This window comes from Solanum stenotomum, chromosome 12 (genome assembly GCF_019186545.1).
Source record: "Solanum stenotomum isolate F172 chromosome 12, ASM1918654v1, whole genome shotgun sequence".
In the NCBI taxonomy this organism is placed as follows: Eukaryota; Viridiplantae; Streptophyta; class Magnoliopsida; order Solanales; family Solanaceae; genus Solanum; species Solanum stenotomum.
Window position 1 is genome coordinate 48,433,782 of NC_064293.1, and position 20,093 is coordinate 48,453,874.

Here is a 20,093-nt window from a genome sequence, read left to right on the forward strand (position 1 = left end):
TTTATCTTTGTTATTAAAAGAGCTCTAACGTAACATGAAATGAATGGACTCTATCTAATTTTATTTTTGTCATAAATACTTTATTTTAATTATCAATCATAAATATATAGTTGAAAAACTATATCATCATGAATGGTTTCAACCTAATTATCTGCAATTAGGCTCCTAGATCTACTTAATTGTTAGAATTGGAGTCATTAATACTTATCATACGAAAGGAAAAACTTGTTAAAAACATGTATGATTTTTTTTTTTTTGAAGAAACATAACTTTATTGATAAATATGCAGGTACAATTCTGTTCTTCCCTTGATTCTACTTTTCTAAGATTTATTCATGCTTTGAGGGCCGTTAGTGGCGTACTCGAACTAGGATGATTTAGATTTGATCTCTATGAATATTCCATAACTTTTGCGGAATATTCGAGATAACATGTATGATTTGAAGCACATGCATGTTTTTTATTTTTCTCCTCTTTGATCAGTGATGAAATTAATTCAGTTGTAATTACCAAATACCAAACTGATTTTTGGGTGGAAACTTAATAAAGTAAGCTAAAGATTACCAACTAATGACAGTGAAATTTAATGAAGTGGACGGACAATACAATGAAGACTTACTCAATATGTTAGATTATGACAATATAACAACAACAATAACGTGAAATTTCATAAATGAGGTTAAAAGAGGATAATGTGTCACAGTCTTACCCTCCATACGAATATAATAAAAAAAAATATTTTTGATAGATCCTCAATTTAAAGTAAAATATATCACAACATTTATGAAAAAATTAGAGATTACGACAATACACTTGATACATGAAGGTTACTAAGCCACCTAATTTACTACTAGTATAAAATTCTTTAAATTCAGACAAGTTTCTACAAATACAACAAAATGTCATATTTCAGCCCACAATAGTAAGGACCCATTCTGTATTTGATATTAGATAAATTAATCATGTAAATTATTTAATTCAGTGTCTAAATTATATTTTGAATCGCTAACTTTGGTATATATATATATATATATATATATATTTTTTTTTTTACATACTGTAATATAAAATGAAATAATAATAATACATGAATTAATGGGAAGAGTGGTGCCAGTAACTAAATAAACAAACAGAAATGTGAAAGGACGTTTATGTCCCTCCTCCTCTTCGTCTTCCTTGTCTTCCTCCTGGTTTTTCTCATTCCTCTGTAAAAGTTTCTCTATCTATATATTTATGATTACTTTATCAAATCTTAACACCCATATATATATCCAGAAAAAAAAAACAAAATAGTTGTGTGTATATATATATATAAATATAAATAATAAGATCAGTTGGTAAACAGAGCAGGTTCGGAAGTGTGTTTGGATCCGACGTCGGAGCCCACACTTCCTCCTCCTATTCTCTGTATTCCTTTATTCTTGTTTTTTTCTTCTTCTTCTTCATTTTCAACAGAAAGAGCCGAAGACGCCGTCTTCTTTCTTCCTTCACTATCCACCAGGTATGCCCCTTTTTTCTTCTTCTTATTTGTTGACATTGTGGTTGAATCGCATTTCATGATTTCAAATGGGAGAGCATTATTTCGAATTTTCGCTTAATTATTGTTTTTAAGGCTACTGATTCATAAATTGTTGTCATTATGGTTCTTCGTTTTCATATTTGGTTCTTATTTTGGGATTTTCCTCTTTCACTTTCATTCATCTGAATTTCTATGGAAATACTTCTTTTTTCCTGCTATTAAGAACAATATTGTTTTTGTTTATTTGTCTGGTTGGGTGCGTTTTATCCATTACCTTTATGGATTTTGTCCTCTGCATACCCATTTTGTTTTTTTCAATTATAGCTGATCTGACATTTTTAAATTTGATTCAGTCTGGTAAAGTGAAAACAAACTCATCATGCTCATTCCATATCCTTTTGAAAAAGGCAAGGCAACTTATAAAATTGTTTTTTTTTTAAAAAAAAAAAAAAAAGTGGATGAAAAACAGCTTATCTTGTCACCGGAGTATTTGGGGTTCGTTTGGTAGCTACTAAAGAGATAAATTATTCATGTATTAGTTTCTGCATAAGTTATAATGTTATATAATGTTTAATATCTAATTAGAATGTAAGTTATGGAATAACTAATACATGCATTATTAATATCTGCATAATTCTAGTCAGCTAGCAAACGTCTTCACCTTTCAGTTAATGTCTCCCTTCTCTTTTTCTTTTTCTTCTTTTCCATCTGCAAATCACATGAAACAACTGACGTGCAGCTTGTAGAATTTATATAGTTGTCTTTTGGGATTCATTGCAAGAAGTTGTCTATTTCAGGTATTCAATAGATTTGTGAACTGCCAAATAAAGACTAATCTAATGTTGAGTAATTAAATGCTTCTTTGCAGACAGGTGATGCTTAATTTTGGAACTTTTACTGAGTTCTGAGAGTAAGACTTAAACTTCTTCAGCTCACTCTTCTTAAACTAGTCATTTTACATATCTTGCTGTTAGTTCATGCGCATACCTTTTTCTACCTATGACCGATAATTATTTTCACTTACCGAAATTGGGGTTATGAGTACTATTAGCAACACGGTGATTGAGGCTTCATATATAACTGCCGCAAGTTGTGTGAGATTGAGGTCGTAGTTGTTAGTGTACCAGTACTATAACCAATCATTTCAATTCTTTTCTCTTATGCATGTGACAGGTATCCTTATTTCTTGTGTTCCACCTGGAAGTGGCGTCTCGTATGGGATAGTATTGATTGGCAGAGAAATTTGTCACTTGAGTCAGAGGAATGGGTGCTTGTGTATCAACTCCAGCAATTCCTATCAAAATGAGGAAGAAATTTCCTGGTCGCCCTAGAAAGTACCATGGAAAGAACTCAAAATCTGTTTCGAAAATAAACAGTGATGCAGGATCACTGATTACAGATATTGCTGTTAGTGAGTTTGTTCACAAAACCACAACCTGCAGAAGATCTGAGTGCTCCAATTCTAAAGTCCATGTAACTCAGATGCAGTGGCACCATAGTCAAATAGATGCAAATGGTATGTGATCTTTCTTATTTTGAACCTTATCCATTGCATATACTTATAATTGATGACAAATCTATCAAATTAAACCATATTAACTGCTAGCTTTTATTTTGTTGATGGCCTTAAATATAGTTCATTGATCGATGGCTGTATTGCCTATATTGTGGTGATCTTCTGTTGACAAGAAGGACCATGTGATTGTTCATTTTTCTTCAAAGCATTTCGAAAGGAGTTTAGTTGGTTTGAGCAACTGACAAATCAGAATTATTTGACTACGACTTGCAATAATGAGCGGTTTACCTGCTTTGCAGTTCTTTGCCAGGAGGATGCATGGTTTGACACAGTCAGCATTTTTGAGTCTGACTCAGATGATGAATTCAGTAGTGTTCATGGAGGTAACTACTTTGGTATCTTTATTTTTATACTTATAGAGAATGACTTGTTCAGTGTTTGGACTAAGAACACATCTTCTTCTTAATTTATACAGTGCTTGATTATTAATAGATAATGTGATCATTAGCTAGTTTTTGTCCCTTTCATTTAGCTATTTGTTATTTATGGGACGGGGTTTTTCATCTTATCTTTTGGGGAAATTTCTGAATGATTAATATTCTTGGAATACTTTTTGCTTTGTGAACCTTAGCTAGATCTCCAAGGTTCTTATAGGTATTTAATTTAGGGCAATCTATATCCTTGGCAACCTTATGTACATGTGTTCACTCTCTCTATTACATATCATAGTCTTCTCTACGACAGCTAGTTACTTCCATGAGTTTCAGTGACAAGATCATTAATGCATCAAATTCAGGTCGAGTTTCTCAAGTAAGGAAATCAACAATTATAAGGCTTTCTCTGAGAACATCTGTTGAAGAAGAAAAAAGTGGATTTCGTAAGTACCTTGTGACTTTCCATTTAGTCATTACTCTTCAGTATAAATTGAGTCCCATTTGAGAGGAATTTGCGTCATAACCTCCTGGTCATTTTGTAAACTAAGAACAATATTATCTTACTGACACATGACGTGACAGATTGACAATCCTGTTTCATTTCCTTCTTCTCATGTAATGTTAAGAAATGTGCAAAAACTAATGCAAAGGTAGCATTACAATACACTAACCATAATGGTACTCCTGTAGGTGCACCAAGAAAGTATCTTTTGCGTCCTAGGGCTGGGCTCATTGTTCCTCATTGTACAGAAGAAAAGCCAACAGTAGGAAGTTGGTCTGAGATTGAGCCCTCGACCTTTAAGCTACGTAGCAGTAGTTTTTTCATGTATGCTCTTAACTTGTGAATTAATCGGTCTTGTGTATCTTTCACAATTTAATTTATCCATTTGTTTCTTTGCATTGCAGAGATAAGAAAAAATCACCTGCTCCAAATGTGTCTCCTTATACTCCTATTGGAGTCGATTTATTTTTGTGCCCAAGAAAGATCCATCACATTGCTCAACATGTTGAACTTCCTTCTGTAAAAGGAGATGGAAAATTACCTCCTCTACTAATTGTCAACATTCAGGCATGACTGACTCCCCAACAAAGGAAATAAAAGATATTTTAGTTTTCTATACTAATGAAATAAAGTTGCTCTTCTCTACAGTTACCTACTTATCCTGCTCAAATGTTTATTGGTGATGCTGATGGGGAAAGCTTGAGCCTTGTAGTATATTTTAAGCTTTCTGAAACTACAGAGAAAGACGTCTCTCCTCAGTTCCTGGAAAGCATCAAGGTAGGTTGTGTCGGATTTTTTCAATAATAGTTTATCTATATCATACTTAATTTTAACTAGTGCCGGTAAAATGAGCTCATATTTTGGTAATCCGCCCATATTTTAATGGGTTATGTGAGTGACTTTTTATATGGGTAAATATGGGTAGATACTCATATTCAACCCATAAAAATATGGATTCACTAAAAATGTTGTAACTTCTCTTCCTTTTTATGTTCTTCTATAGAACTAATTATTTTTCTCTATAATTGAAAATGTGAAGTCTTTGGCCCTCCAAAAATATATATTTTAAATTTTGTTAATTATAATTATATTTTTTATTTGTTTAATTTTATATTGAATAATAAATAATAGTGTAAAATAAGAAAATCATGTGTTAGTATTGACATTGCTTAAAGTGCATTAAGCATGTTTTAGTCCTAAAATGCAAATATTCATTTACTTTGAAATTAAAAATATTTTCCCCTTATTATTACATAAATTTAATTTATATTGAAAAGTTATAGGATATTTTTTTTTTTACTTTTATGATACAATAAAACTAAATTAAGCATTTTCAACACTTTTCATATAAAAAAAGACTAAAATATTTTCTCCATGTTGAATTCTTAAGTAGAGTACTATTTACTCATGAAAATATAGGTAAACTAGTATTTTACCCAATCCATTTATTACCTAATTCATTTTTACCCATATCAAATATGGGCGGGTTGAATTATTATCCATTTTCAACCCGCCCAAATTTGACCCAACCCGCCCATTTGCCACCACTAAATTTATAACTTAATTATAAGAACTTATACATATTCTCCTTATCCCTGAAAATTCAACTAAGTTTTTCGATTTGGGGTGTTCTTTATCTGGCATTTGATTTGTTAGACAAGAGAGCTAAACATATTTTCACAAATGAAAGTGTTTCCATCTAGTCTGGCATTGATAGGATAAGCGCCTTATAGTATGTTTTCCCCTTTCTTGACATAGCTGGAAATCTAAGTCTTGCTTGATCGAGATGACAATACTCATGCACGTTGGGATGATTTTTCAGTTCACGTCCATGTCTCCATAGTTTTTTCCCCTGCTCCTGGGGCAGGGGATGCAAAACATTAATCTTGGGATTTCCTTATATCAAACTTTTGCTGACATGGCTTTTTTTTTTTTTTCCTTATGAAAATGTGGTGATCCTCTAAGCCGCCGTTTACTTTTTAGTAGAAATGGTTATGGCGGATAGGGAGAAATCACTGGAAGTTGTTTCCCAATTTGATTTTCTTTCTGTTGGCTTATGTGACAGAAACTTATTGATGATGATATGGAGAAGGTTAAAGGATTTGCAAAAGATTCAATAGTTCCTTTCAGAGAGAGGTTGAAAATAATGGTTGGGGCGGTTAATCCAGAAGATCTTGTTTCCAGTTCAACTGAAAGGAAGCTTTTGAATAGTTACAACGAGAAACCTGTGCTTTCCCGCCCTCAACACAGCTTTTATGAGGTGTATATATATATTCAGTGATGATCTTCTACTTACTGCTCTATGGCATTGGTTATAATAGCCAGTTTGGCAATGTGTTCGCTGTTCTTGAACATCAAAACGAATTCTATTTACCCGTTCTCTGTTACTTGCAGGGCTCAAATTACTTTGAGATTGATCTTGACATTCATCGCTTCAGCTACATAGCAAGAAGGGGACTTGATGCATTCAGAGATCGTTTACAGCATGGCATATTGGATCTTGGTTTAACAATTCAGGTTTCTTGTTATTATACTTTTCCCTTCTTGAGAATTAGAAAATGAGCTGATGCTTTGGATTTATAAATGATATGCACAGATGTAAGTTATATATATTGATAACGTAAAAATAACTCTAATTCCTTCAGGCACAAAAGCCGGAGGAGCTACCCGAGCAAGTGCTTGCTTGTGTGAGAATGAACAAGATTGATTTTGTTGACAATGGACAAATTCCAACTCTTATGAGCATTGAGGAAGATGAATGTTCATACTAATTTATACAAAATCAGTGATACATTAGCATGTTGCATGGGGGAGTTTTCAAATGGTCCCTTGATGATCAAGCCATTCCAACTTTCTATACAAGCAAAAAAAACAATAAAACATTGTATAATAAGAAATTATATTCTGAAAGATGAAATTAAAAAAAAGGTGATCATGTTGATACTGTTACTTTGTGTAAGGTTCACCATTTTTTAACTAATCACACCCTTAACATAGTTTAAGTTTAGTAATAAAAAAAAACCACTATCACTTATCATTTACTTTAAGATATTGTATATATTTTGAGAAGGCAATTGAGTGTTTTTAAATTCAAGTATATTTGCTTGGGTGCATATCAAGAGACTTGACAATTCGTTACATCTTTTTGAATTCAAGTCTACTTGCAAGAAAAATAATTGTCTGGCGTGAAGAGATTGTTTGTACCATGTGAAAAGATTATATTAAAGCATAGTTAGGTTACTATTATTGTTCACTAATTGATCTTCATAAAATTATGTGTATTTGAAAGTTTCTAATCACAAACATTTAATTATAAAATGAACTTGGAGTATGTGATTAATCAATGCGGTGCCTTAGGATATTTTAATATCTTGTTTATGACTATATATGATCTGCTCATTTGATAAGATTGTATAAGAATTGAGCTATAATTCCAAGAGCTCTTATGCCTTATACCTACAAATAAAACAAAATTATTATATGTTAATTACATTATAGCTTTAGGCCACCAATTTTGTTGAGTGGCACCTGAGGTAAGTATGAAGGTTCATGATTCTTTTTCATGTTTGAATTTCATCATTGTAATTTAAAAAGATAGTTTTGAGTTCTGATATTGTTTGCAAGTATAAAACACTGAAAATATTTGAATTTCCAGTTTGCCGCCTAAATAATAATGAGACTGAGACATTTCTTAACTTTTATTTATTCAAATATAAAAAGGTTTCCCTATCATATTCCATAGTTTGATTTCACCAAGTGTTGTAACATACTACGAAGATAACTGAATGAAATATCAGACATGATTCTCTTTCTTATTAGATCAGTTTTTTAGTCTTTATGGAGCTCACTCGAATTTAGTTTGAAATTAAGGCGTAATTGCTTAACATGAAGTGTCACGTTTAATCATGCTGTTCATTTTTTTGTTGAAGTATATACACAGGCTAAATAGCAGAAATAGTAAAGAAAGCTCTGTAGTAAATCATACCCTCTATGCCCATGATATATATATATATATATACAAAAATAATGTGAAAGCTGTATAAGAAACGAGCTAAACGTGTAAAATACAAACTAAAAAAAAGTGAAAAGCAAATAAAAAGAAAAAAGAGATTGTAAAATCAAGTTTGGATAGCAAAAGGAGAGCATTTTAATGTTCTCCAACGTGTTAATGAAATTTGCAAACCACTTTGAGCATCAATATTCTGGCTTATCCCTTTTGATTTCTATGATGTGAACTTGCATTCTTATGCATGATTTCTTCACCAGCTTCCTGAAGATCTGTAAGAACATTCACTACAAGGATCGATACGAAACCTCAAGAATGTTGCAAGTAAAAACAAGCTGCATCGCTCCCTAGACTTTCGATGAACTTTGAGATACCAATAAGAGAGACACAAAGTCCTCCTCTTTGCCATTCAAATTATAAATCTGCATGCAAAAGAAAAAAAAAACTTGGTAAAAGTTTGTAAAATAGCAATATTTGACTAAAGTAGGTGAGTCAAATATGTCTAGTTGATGTAAAGGAAAATATGGCAAGATTTATTTCACCTCCATAGAATCGGGACCTACGACCAGCTTTTCGAGCTTGACTATCCTTCTTCGGGTCAAATGTCTGGGACTGAGATAACAAGGGCCCCGAGAACCCAACCCTTCCTTGTTGGCCATCGTAATCCTGGTCATATTTCAGAGAGATCACATACCATAACACCATGATGTAAATGATTACCAGATGTTTTCTCCCCAAGTCATATTTTTACGCTTCAATCCCTAGCTAATTAGGTTCGGCTACATGAAACATCACCATGCATTATTGCTCCATTTTTGACAAATTTCATTTACACAATACTTTGGGGCTCTCTAACACTAGATGTTCTCTATATATTTTCTACTGACAAGCAAATCTCTGAACATACAAAAAAAAAGTTCAAGCACACACGGAACTACATGAAAGTATATATAGTGTATACTAATATGTGATCAAACTTCAATCTCAACAAGATGATATCAACTATATTGGTATTTTGCTTCCTTTGTGTTATTTTTCATTCAGTCTACATGAATTTTGATAGATTATATGAGTCTTCTAAAACAATCTCATTCCGGGTGACTTAAGGTCTATCTCGTCTACTTTGAACACTTCCAATTATCATGGTATCACACTTCTGGATCAATACAGTTAGATATCCATGAAGGACATGACCAAACCATCTCAGATGACCTTATCATTTTATTCTTCAGATGGATCATTTCTGGCACATCCATCTCACATTTTTACAACACTCATCTAGTGATTTCGTCTATGTAAAGCACAATTACCACTAGGCTTCATTGTATCATACATGAAATTTGCTAAAACTTTTTCTCCCCCCAAACTGTAATGTAATTAAACCTTAATGAGGGACCAAAGAATCAAATACAAAAATGTTTTAGTCAGCAACAGCAATTGGAAGCAGCTAAGTTAGTGGAAGATTACTAACCGCTGATAGTTCCTGATCAGACAAGTCAAATGAATCTGGGCGTTCATGATGACCATGTTTCCTATGGATAGAATGCTGGAAAGTGTGGGTCCTTCTTAAAAACTCATCATTATCTTGCATATTTGATTCCAAGGTATCCCCAGAGTGGAGTACACCAGAAGGATCGAAGGCACTCAACTTTTGACTTCTTGAATTGGGAGGTGGATATAATCTTGCGGCTGCAGAATCCTGCTTTCCTTTTTTGGCCCATGCAAAACCACTCGATTCTGGCATTTGCACAGGAACAGAAAGAACGGTGCTGTCTCCTTGAGACTCATCAGTCATCTGAGAAGCAGCGTCTGATACTGTGTCATACAACGGTTTCATTGATATCCGTGAGACAATAGCTCGTCTTCCTTTAGATATATGTGCATTACTACCGTAATTTCTATGAGAACCATGAACATTTGCCTCAACTTCCTTCAAAAATGCAAGACAAACCTTCTTAATATACTATCAAGAGGAAATGTGAATGAATGTATGTGTCTGTGAGATAAGACAGAAACCTCTGTTGGAACAACTTTGCAGAAACTGCTTGGTTCTTGAAGACCTTTCCGGGCTTTTCTTGAATTTTTTGAAGTTTCCGATGTTTGCACTGTGGAACTGGCTCTCTTTCTGAAAATGCAAGGCTCAAATTAAGTTTTAAAGAGGAATAAGAGAGATGCAAAGTCACGAAAGGTGCACGGTTATTAGAAACAGAGATGTATGAGATGTATAAATTTAATTCGTTGGAGCCAACTCACTTGAAGTCTGATAATGATGTGTTTGGGTAGGTTAGCTAGATAACTATGAGGTGCAGCATTTAACTAATGTTCAAAGCAATGAATGACGGTGAAATGCATATATTGTTTTACTGGTCCATATATGGACTAGGCAATGATTTAATGGAACCATGTGCAGTAAAATCCTTTCCATGAAGAAGAAGAAGAAAAAGAAGAAGAAGAAAGGAATTCACCTTCTCGCTTCTTCCCTGAACTTTGCATCAATTTCCTTGTTCGGTGGGTATTTAGGCAGGCTTGATGAGTCACAAGCATAAGGCTTGGTATTGAAATACTAAAGAAAGGTACAGCACAAATTTGAACCAAAAAGTTAGCAATAAGAGAAACCAGGTTAAAGAACTATTATGCTTAAGAACAAATGAACAAAACATAAACTTCATCAATACCAAAGAGGAACCAAAAACTAAAAGAAAAATAAAAAGAATGAGGTGACTCTGTTACGGAAATTTTCCAGTGAGATAAAAACTCATACACTGCTGTCTTTGTTAAGCTTACCTCAGAATTGAGAGCAGATGAAGCAGTTCCACGTTTATGAGGATCTATTGAAATAAGTGTTTCAATAAGGTTAACAGCAGTTTTTGGTAATTCTTTACATCTATCTCGAAGTGTACTGTCATATGGTTGCTTGGGCTTAAACATGGTAGCAAGTGGAAGTTTAGACCTTTTCCAGTAATCTTCGGGTGGAGAACCACAAAGTTTGAAAATTTTGTGCAATTGCTCAACCTGCAGAATAGACAAAATCAGAATCTTTTCACAATTGACAAGAAACAGTGATATTACTAAGCATTCGATATAGGAGAACGATTTAATCACTTCATAATATTTTGAGAGGCTTCGGTCGTGTTAATTTAGCACTATTTAGCAATCATGTCCCATTCTTGCAACAGGCTCACAGATATGTGTAATAAATATAATCAAATTCAATAGAAGTTCTTTGGGAAATACTGACCTCGGTCCTCCCTTTCAGGAGTGGCCTTCCGAAAAAGAGTTCTGCAAAAACGCAACCAACACTCCACAAATCCACAGTGACCCCATAACTTGTTGATCCTAATAGAAGTTCAGGAGGTCGATACCATAATGTAACCACACGACTGGTCAGTGGTTGCTTGTGCCTAGCACTAAGGAAATTCGCAAGACCAAAATCTGCTATTTTCAGAGTGCCTTCATTGTTAACCAAAATGTTGGAAACTTTTATATCCCGATGCATTATCCCTCGTGAATGGCAGTGCTCTAGTCCTCTCAGTAGCTGCTGCATGTAGCATTTAATCTACTTCCATGCAAAAAGAAAATTCAATAAACAAAGAGAATCTTCTCCCATTTACATTTTGCAAGACAAGATAGATTCAAACAATGATCTTAACACCTAACTCAATGAAAGAAAGACAGTCAAAGATGAACCAACCTGTGAATCACTAAATTTGATGTCAGGACATGATAATAATCCAGATAGGTCATGTTCCATATACTCGAAAACAAGGTAAATGCTACATGATAACCGAGAAGTGATTATCCCTTCCAGCTTCATAATGTTTGGATGGTCAAGTTTGCGGAGAATTGCAATTTCTCGTGCCATAAATCTGACACTATCTGGTTGGAAATTATCAAATCGCACCTTCTTTAGGGCAACCAATTTACCATTTCCGATATCACGTGCTCGGTAAACACTGCTATATGTACCTTGCCCAATCTACAGATGTTGAAAGAAGAAAGAATCTTCGTAAGAAGAAAATAATTTACATTAGTAGGGCGATAATGTACCACTAAAATTACCAGACAAAGCTAAGTATTAAACTAAGAAGCCAAAGTCAAGATATGTAGCTAAATTCCTCAATATTAAGTTATAAACCATATCACACCTATATCCCAGCTCAGATCCGACTCAATCTCGCACTGTTATTATATCTCTATGGTTTTCTTCAGATTAACAACTCTGACTATAAGCTTTTCTTTCTCCAGAGGTAACATAAGGGAACTACAAGTAAAGCAGAATTCAAAGGTATTTTCAGTTCATTATAGACCTTGTAATTCCTAATAACTGGAAGTAGTGCGTGGATCACATGCAAGTTCAGATTGAAAGATAAGGATGGCAAGTAAAAGCAAAAAAAAAAAGCCCTCCTCTTTTGGGGAGGATCAAGATCATTAAAATGCTACCATGAGAGGGGTTAAAGAAATGGTAAATTATAGTCTCAGCAAAAACAAACTGGCTAAAATATGCACAGAACTTTTAGCCAATTACTCAAATTGAAAGGCTGATGATTGAGTAGGAACTGATGAGAAAGCATGATGTGGCGCAGATTTCTCTCAGACACTTGTTCATCAAAAATAACCTTGATAGAATAACTGAAGATTTTCAATTAATTAACTATGCGTCATTCCCAAATTAGTTTTGCATCAACCATAAAAATCCTCTGTATCTAACTGCTCCTTATTAGATGCATCAACCAATATTAGATAACCTCGCCTATATGCGTTTCAAAACATCCTAAAAGAGGAAGGTTATGGAAGGTTGATGCCAGTGTAAAAATAGTCAAACTATGATTAAAGCCGAGATTTTAATGATCTAATGAGATTCCCTTAGATTCTGTCAGTAGGCTTCCTTACATGATTGATTACAGTAAAATAGGATACCATGACTTGAAGTAATACCTAATCTACAAATGGCGTATGCAGGAGTTAATGCTAACATGAAGCACCACAATATTCGTCTTTTTGGGGTTAATGTTTGCAATGGTGCCTTTTCCTTCTGCAACGGAATGGAAGAAAAGTAATGGAACTGCTATTGAAAGGATAACCTTTTTATGTTGCATACACACATGAATACAAATTTGTAAAATCAAGAATACAAGGAATCATATCTTTATTAGGAAAACATTGATTACCTTTTCTAATTTCTGGAACATGTTTGATTTCAGAGGCATCCATCCATCAATGGCTTCACCGGCAACGGCAGTCAGCCAAACGGGCCATCCGGCGGCCAAATGTTCACCTTCAGTTAACCTTCCAAATTTGATGCTAAAACTAGCCTCCTTTTTATCAGAATTTCCCTTCTTGGATGCTCTCAATTTTCCCGAAAATCGTCTGACGGAATCCTCCCCTTCTTTCTCAGGCTCCTCTTTGATCTTCTCCAAAGGGGCAAATCCAATATGCAATAATGGATCGACATTCCCTACACTGGCGACATTCACCGACGAATCGTGAGGCGGGGAATGGGACGTGGCTTGCTTGGAGCTGACGCAACCCATGACCCCCCAAAACCCATAAATGAATTCGATCCAGTTGGGAGAGACCCCAGATCGACCCGTATATAAAACGGGTCAAGGGAAGTGAAAATAATGGGTGCGCGAAAAAGGGTCTCTCCCCAAATTAGCTCATTGTATCTGCGAAAAAGAGATTTGTTTTCATAAAATTGATCTGAGAACAGAGGTAATAGTTTGAGGTGGAGGAGAACAGAGAGTTGGGATTCCTTCTCTTTCCTTTGCGTGATATGCGGAGATGAAAAAAGAAGGATTTGAAAAGGAGGCCAAGAAATTAGAGTTGGTGTCGAGCGATGCGAAAGCAGAGGAACAACAGAGAAACAAGAAAGAGAAAAATATTGTGTGGTTGTATTTGTGGGTCCAAGATTCAAGAATCATCATCATCATCACCAACATCATCTTTTTCTTTTGTTTTTTCACTTTGTCTGTTGAGACCAATTCATACGCCATTTTTACAAAACTTTCATTCTTTATACACAGAAAAAGAGAGGCAAATTGCCGCATAGGTAAAAGTAGCCGTTAGGAGTTCGTTTTCTTTCCTTCTCTTTTTTTTGTTGTGTTGCTTTTTCTTTTACTCGTTGGGGTCCTGTGCTGGTGAGCTGCTGCTGCTTATTCAATAAACAAGCCAACTACTCATCACTATCTTCAGATTATTGAGTAATCATAGTGGCAAAATAATTGTTCAGACTTTGACTGAAAGACAGAAAGTCATGCTTTTTTGGACAGATAGTATAGTGTATAGTATTTTTCAGTATATTGTTATACTTTCTAGATTACCATATAAAGAGTTACAAGTTGTTCTTATATGTTAATTATATATTATAGAGCTCGTGAACTTTCTTTGAGTGCATTAAACTTAATACGAGTCTAGGGGTGGAGATAGAGGATAGCAACGGGTTCACCTAAATCTGCTTGGCAAAAAATTATATTGTATATAAAAGTATTTTAATTTTTATTATGTATATATATGTTTTTTTTTGGACGTCCTAAATATAACATTAGTGGTTGAAGTCTTAAAGATTCACAGTGAGGTTCCAAGTTCAAATTAGGTGAGGAGGAACTATCAAGAGATGCAAACGAATTATGGTATCAAAAGTTGACAACTTTGCTTGAATAAGCTCTCCTTTATTCTTCTGGACTAGAGTTTGAAGCCTGGCCCAGGAAGCTTCAATGACAAGGACAAACTATTACACCTTTTCTTTCTTTTTTTGTTGCTTTATTAGACATCTTAGAAACTAGCAATAGAATTTACAAATATTTCTTGAGACCAACCAACAAATTCAAGGAACCAAGCATGTGGTTTTCAACAAGAATAGATTTATTAATTATAAGCTTTTTGTACAGAAGTAAGAAGCTCAAACCACATCTACTTTTCCTAATGCTGCAATCTTTTCACACAAGGGAATTTTGTTGTTTTCGGAAACCAAGATAGTTTTGTGAACTGAAGGCCTTCATGTCACAGTTTCTTACGTTTTCAATGCTATCTTTGGCTGTATTTATTCCTCGTTCCTCTATTCCTAACAGTAGGAATATCATGATTATGCTTGCCTTCATATGTTGTTATGACAGCTTTTGGATCAGTTGAAGCCCTCTCGACTTGTTTGCGGACATTGCATCCAGGATATGTGCACCGATAGTAACTCCTGTATATCAAGTTTAGATGCATAAGCGGATTATTCATGCCATCTAGCAAAACAACCAGGACACATCACACATGTGAATACATATTCTGGAAGGACAAAGAACTAGTATTGCTCAAACAAGACACTGCAGCTGATTATAGCACTTAATTCTAATCTCCAGAGAATCTTACTGCACTTGTTTGTTCTAATGACTAATCATAGATTTCTAAATTCTGCCACATGCTTTCGCATAAAAATTCATACATTTGGTTCTTCCTGTTTCGTAAGAAATGTAATCAGTGTTGAGTAAACCTCTGGTGACTTTCTTAACTACATTGTGGAAGTTTCCTCTCGTATGGGACTTCACAATGTATCCATTTCAAACTATAGTTTGTAAAATCAAGATAGACACAAATTTTGAACTATTGTTTTGGTATATTTAAGAAATTCAAGGAGATAACCTAACATCATTTCCTGAAGAGTTCACGAAAAAGCACTATACATGCACACACAAGTTCTTTAGTATAACTAACTTTACACTAAACAAGACTCGTGCACAACAGCAACTAACATCAAATTGAAAAAAAAAATCGTGCAGTCAGAAGATATGTAGACTATATAGGTACCTCGGATGCTGAGTCCCCTTTACCACCTTCTGCCCATATTTTCGCCATTTGTACCCGTCATCTAAGAAATCAACTTCACTTCTCGTCTGCAGAACAATCTTGGATTCAGCTACTGTGACATGTGATGAAGCTACAGGCTCAACTGCTGTCTTCCTGTGACATAGTAACTGAATTAGATACATACTTTTGTTGCTCTACAAATTTTTTCCTTGTTTTACAAAAGAAGGATGGGGAATTGTTTACTCATGAAAGGAGAACTCACATTCTCTTTGCATCTGGTTCATCATGCCCTTCATCATCTACGTCTATCAAATAGCTTTCGGTTTCATCACATTCTCTTTTGACAAGAAGTTCAGATGCCATTTGGGTTGGAACCTGGTCAGAACGAGACGGAGAATACCCATCCGAGCTATTCATTACTGTCCAATCATGTGTACTAATATCTGGTCGAACTCCAAAGCAGTCTGTATTATCCAAAGCAGAACCATTTTTTCTTTGTTTGGTTGGTTGATCATGGTTGTGCCGGCCATTATATGTGATCTCAGTTATGTGACCATCAACAGACCGCTCAACCTTCTTCTTCACTGGACATTTGAGATGTGTGCACTTATAGTAGCTCCTAGGGCATTCACTAGCTTTAACCTTTTTCTGGCCATATTTTCTCCAGTTATAACCATCACAAGCTGGCTTATCGAGAGCACCAAAGGAGGTCTTGTTCTCAGATTGAGAAACCTCCAGTTGTTCAAATTGCTTACCCTGATTGTCTGATGGTTTGTTATCCAAACTAGTTCGCATACATTCCTTTATCTGCAAAGAAAACTCATTTGGATCAATCGACAACTCATGTCCTAATGCTTCTACTGAAGCCACCTGAGAGGAACACTGATCTTCGACTTGCATTTGCATATATGAACTAGAAAATTCAGCATGTGCTGTAACATGTGCTAGAGCCTGCTGATGTGACATTCCAAAGGGACTCTGCAATCAAATTGAAACCATAAGTAACCACATGAGGCTAAAAGTAATGTTGATGACTTTTAGTTTAACTATTTCTATAACAAACTTAGAAACAGTCTCTCTACCACACAAAGGTAGGGGTAAGTGTTAGAGTTTTGCTCTGATTTTCTTATCATAATTTAAGATTTATTTTTACTTAAAGAAATGACAAAACATTACCATAAATGTTTTTACTTTCAAGAAAATATAATATTCTTTCATATTTGATTTATTCTTTCCTTTTAGAAAAAAGTTTTGGAGTAGCTAGTTCTTTTCTACTAAGAAAAGGTTTTAGGACTCTATAAATATAAGTTTATTTCTTTGAACAACAACAATAACATCCACAATGTAATCTAAGAGTCTTGTTTATGGGGAAATTTATTCTCTCTAAAGTTTCAATGTTTTTCTTTATATTAATTTTGATATAATAATATTTTGATTTTTAATATAAGTTTTTTGTTATCTAATTTATCAATTATATAATTTGCAAATTGTAAGCTTCAGCATGACGCCCTAATTCAGCTTCAGAACCCAACAGTAAGGTCTACATTCACCCAACTCTCCCCATGTATTTCTACAACACAAATATAAAGTTTGAACCAAAATTACTGAATTTTACCGAACTCATAACACTCCAATTCTAGCTCCGTAACAAAAACATGTTTTTAGGATAAAATTTAGCAAAGTAGCAACATCACTAAATCAAAACATAAAAGAAGAAAAAAAAGCAAATCTTTGGCTATTATTGATTTATTATTGCAAGTGAAATGAAGAATTGAGTGGATTATATATACCTGAAGTGGGGAAAGAAAGCCAGGAGAATTAAGGAATCCAGAAGGACTCAAACCAGAGGGAATCATGAACAATTGAGGATTCACAGGCTGATTTTGGTTATACACAGAGTTCTTTTGACACCCTGCAAGATCTCCAGAATATTCGTATCCGGCAAGAAGCTGGGAGAAAGAAGGAGGACAATCTGCAGAATCAGGGCTCTGATCAGATAAGAAACTGGAAACAAGAGACATTGGACCTGGGCTGAAAGAAGACATGTTAAAAAAGGATTCGAATGAAGGGCGAGGTGGAATTGTTAAAGATGGAAACGATATTGCTGAAGCTTCCCCTGTTTCCCCCATTTTCAGTCTTCTTCTTCTTCTCAAGAGAAAAAAAAAATAAGAGATGAAAGTGGAGTTGCTTTTCCTGCTATCCCTTTCGTTCTGATGTGTATATATATTGGTGGAGTATATGATGGGGGCTGCACTCGTCACTCCTCATTCGTCAATATACATAGAGATATTTTATTAGACGCGAAATCATGATTTGAAGTTTATTACTAACTTGAGTTATAGTTAAGTTAGTTACTTACTGAGTGTACAAAATTCGGATAAAAGTTATCCGATTTGGTCAAACACAAAATGTGCACATTTAGAGTAAGTTTGGATTGCCTTATTTTGCTATTTTATAGTCAAAATAACTTGTAAGTATTTTAAGTTAGAGCTTGTTTGGCTAAAAGTTTAATTGGATTGGAAGGAGGGAATGTATTTTACTTCTTTTGTACTCATGTTTTAAACTGTTTTTCAACATTCTTTTGAGAACTTTTTTCCAAATTGTTAGTAGAAGTAGTGTTTGGCAGACTGGCTAATTGTTACTCCATTTGGTGAGAGTTGGCACAACTATAAATAGCTCAAGATTTACTATTTCACATTAACTGAAATTCAAGATTTTTTATTGTCTTATAAAAGTTTTTTGCCAAATCCAAATTAGGTAGTAGGACTAATATGATTTCAACTAGTACTCCCCAACAAAGTATAAGATGTCAAATTAGTGAGTAATGGTAAGATGTTTTAACTTCCCCAAACTAAAATACTCCCTGTGTCCCTAATTACTTATCCACTTTTTCTTTTATAGTTGTCCCTAATTACTTGTTCATTTTAACAAATCAAAAAATGACAAATTCCTTTTACCTATTATACCCTCAATTAAATAACTAATTATTTTGAAAAATGTAAAACTTTTCATCCACTTCATAATTAATAAAGGTAAAATGATAAACTCATTATGTCATTAATTATTTTTTTAATAGATGTGTCAATTTAAAAGTGAATAAGTAATTAATGACAAGAGGATAATAAATTAGAATACTGAAAGTTGAGGCAATTGATTGTTAATATCTGGACTGGAGTAGAGGAGTAGTGTATTTTCAAGTTGCCAAACAAAAGGATAAGATGTCAGGCTAGTGGGCTAAAAGGGTCTAAATAAAGAGTACTACACATTGGATATACAATGAATTGTTTACCTACCAACTGCCACTTGGGAGAAGTCGATACCTCCACTTCCTTAATACTTCCCTCTGTTTTCATAAAAGTGGTTTTCTAAAATGGAATGACAAACCTTCTCATTTTTAATTTTAAGATTGTGAGTTCGAATCATTAAAAAAATAAAAATATAAGAATTCTTAACAAGGGATAAAAAATTGGACACCATCCATCCGTTAAAAAGTTACCTACTTGCAGAAAATAAGAAGTATTTTATTTACAAAATTAATATCTTCTTGATTTACGAAATATTTTTCGTTTTGAAATAAAATGAAAGGATAAAAAAATATCCGTTATTTTAAAATGGAGGGAGTACTTTTTATATGGTATATATTGCTAGTTCAAATAATTTTTGTATGAAATATCTGGTAGTTCAATTAGTTAGTTGAACTTCACCTTATTTGGTAAAAATTTGATTTCTCAAAATGCATACAATAGTTTAACTCAACAAGATAAAAATATACAACAAAGCAAATGATATCTAATTGGGGAGTAATAAATGGAAATTAATCAAGAAGAGAGTCGGCTGATAGAAAAGAAAATATGAATTAATATACCTACTATATTATTTCTGAAAATTTTAGAAGGAAAAAAAGGGAACATATGTATGTCGGGTATACGTCATTCTTAGCTTCGAATAAACACATAACGTAACATATGGTCCAGGGCAACTGCATCAGCATCTCATAAGGTGCAAGCTAGTGGCATTTTCCTCACAAATAAAGTCATTTTTTGTCCTCTAGCTATCACAATAACTCAATAAAGCCTGTCTTTTCTGACAAGAGGCAAGTTCCCACTTGCCAACTTGACAAGTCAAATCCAGTAAAGCTGAAAGATAACCCAATCATAAATATTGGGTACAATCTTTTAAGCTCAGTAAACAGGGTCATGACTCGTGTGCACTCTCAAGGGAGGAGCCTACATAACCTTAACGGAGTATAAATAATTTTCTTGACACAGGAGATCTCCAAGTTAGACCCATACGCAATGAAATTCAATGTGGCTTGGTCAGGGGAA

General features: G+C 34.1%; 3 protein-coding genes across 5 annotated transcripts; 1 reads left to right on the top strand and 2 right to left on the bottom strand.

Moving 5' to 3' along the window:
* The first annotated feature begins 1,314 nt into the window (after positions 1-1,314).
* Positions 1,315-6,972, top strand: LOC125848939 (uncharacterized). Of its 3 annotated transcripts, XM_049528909.1 has the most exons (11): positions 1,315-1,501; positions 2,388-2,429; positions 2,693-3,035; positions 3,335-3,418; positions 3,832-3,912; positions 4,160-4,295; positions 4,376-4,538; positions 4,620-4,748; positions 6,037-6,231; positions 6,366-6,488; positions 6,617-6,972. In XM_049528909.1, exons 3-11 carry the CDS (start codon positions 2,783-2,785, stop codon positions 6,740-6,742), a joined length of 1,290 nt encoding a protein of 429 aa, XP_049384866.1. In that variant the 5' UTR covers positions 1,315-1,501; positions 2,388-2,429; positions 2,693-2,782; the 3' UTR covers positions 6,743-6,972. The 3 variants fall into 3 exon arrangements, with proteins under 3 accessions (XP_049384866.1, XP_049384868.1, XP_049384867.1); XM_049528911.1 differs by lacking the exon at positions 2,388-2,429; XM_049528910.1 differs by lacking the exons at positions 1,315-1,501; positions 2,388-2,429 and adding an exon at positions 2,131-2,316.
* A 1,006-nt stretch (positions 6,973-7,978) lies between these two features.
* LOC125848931 (protein IMPAIRED IN BABA-INDUCED STERILITY 1-like) lies at positions 7,979-14,013 on the bottom strand. Its single transcript, XM_049528901.1, has 9 exons — positions 13,146-14,013; positions 11,669-11,953; positions 11,216-11,533; positions 10,762-10,989; positions 10,443-10,540; positions 9,994-10,102; positions 9,449-9,907; positions 8,520-8,643; positions 7,979-8,399 (listed from the first exon to the last, which is right to left on the bottom strand). The coding sequence occupies exons 1-9, from the start codon at positions 13,506-13,508 to the stop codon at positions 8,392-8,394; spliced, it is 1,992 nt and encodes a 663-aa protein (XP_049384858.1). The 5' UTR covers positions 13,509-14,013; the 3' UTR covers positions 7,979-8,391.
* A 627-nt stretch (positions 14,014-14,640) lies between these two features.
* On the bottom strand, positions 14,641-17,958 carry LOC125848936 (probable WRKY transcription factor 3). Its single transcript, XM_049528905.1, has 4 exons — positions 17,559-17,958; positions 16,031-16,746; positions 15,769-15,921; positions 14,641-15,163 (listed from the first exon to the last, which is right to left on the bottom strand). The coding sequence occupies exons 1-4, from the start codon at positions 17,895-17,897 to the stop codon at positions 15,001-15,003; spliced, it is 1,371 nt and encodes a 456-aa protein (XP_049384862.1). The 5' UTR covers positions 17,898-17,958; the 3' UTR covers positions 14,641-15,000.
* Between the last annotated feature and the right edge of the window lie 2,135 nt (positions 17,959-20,093).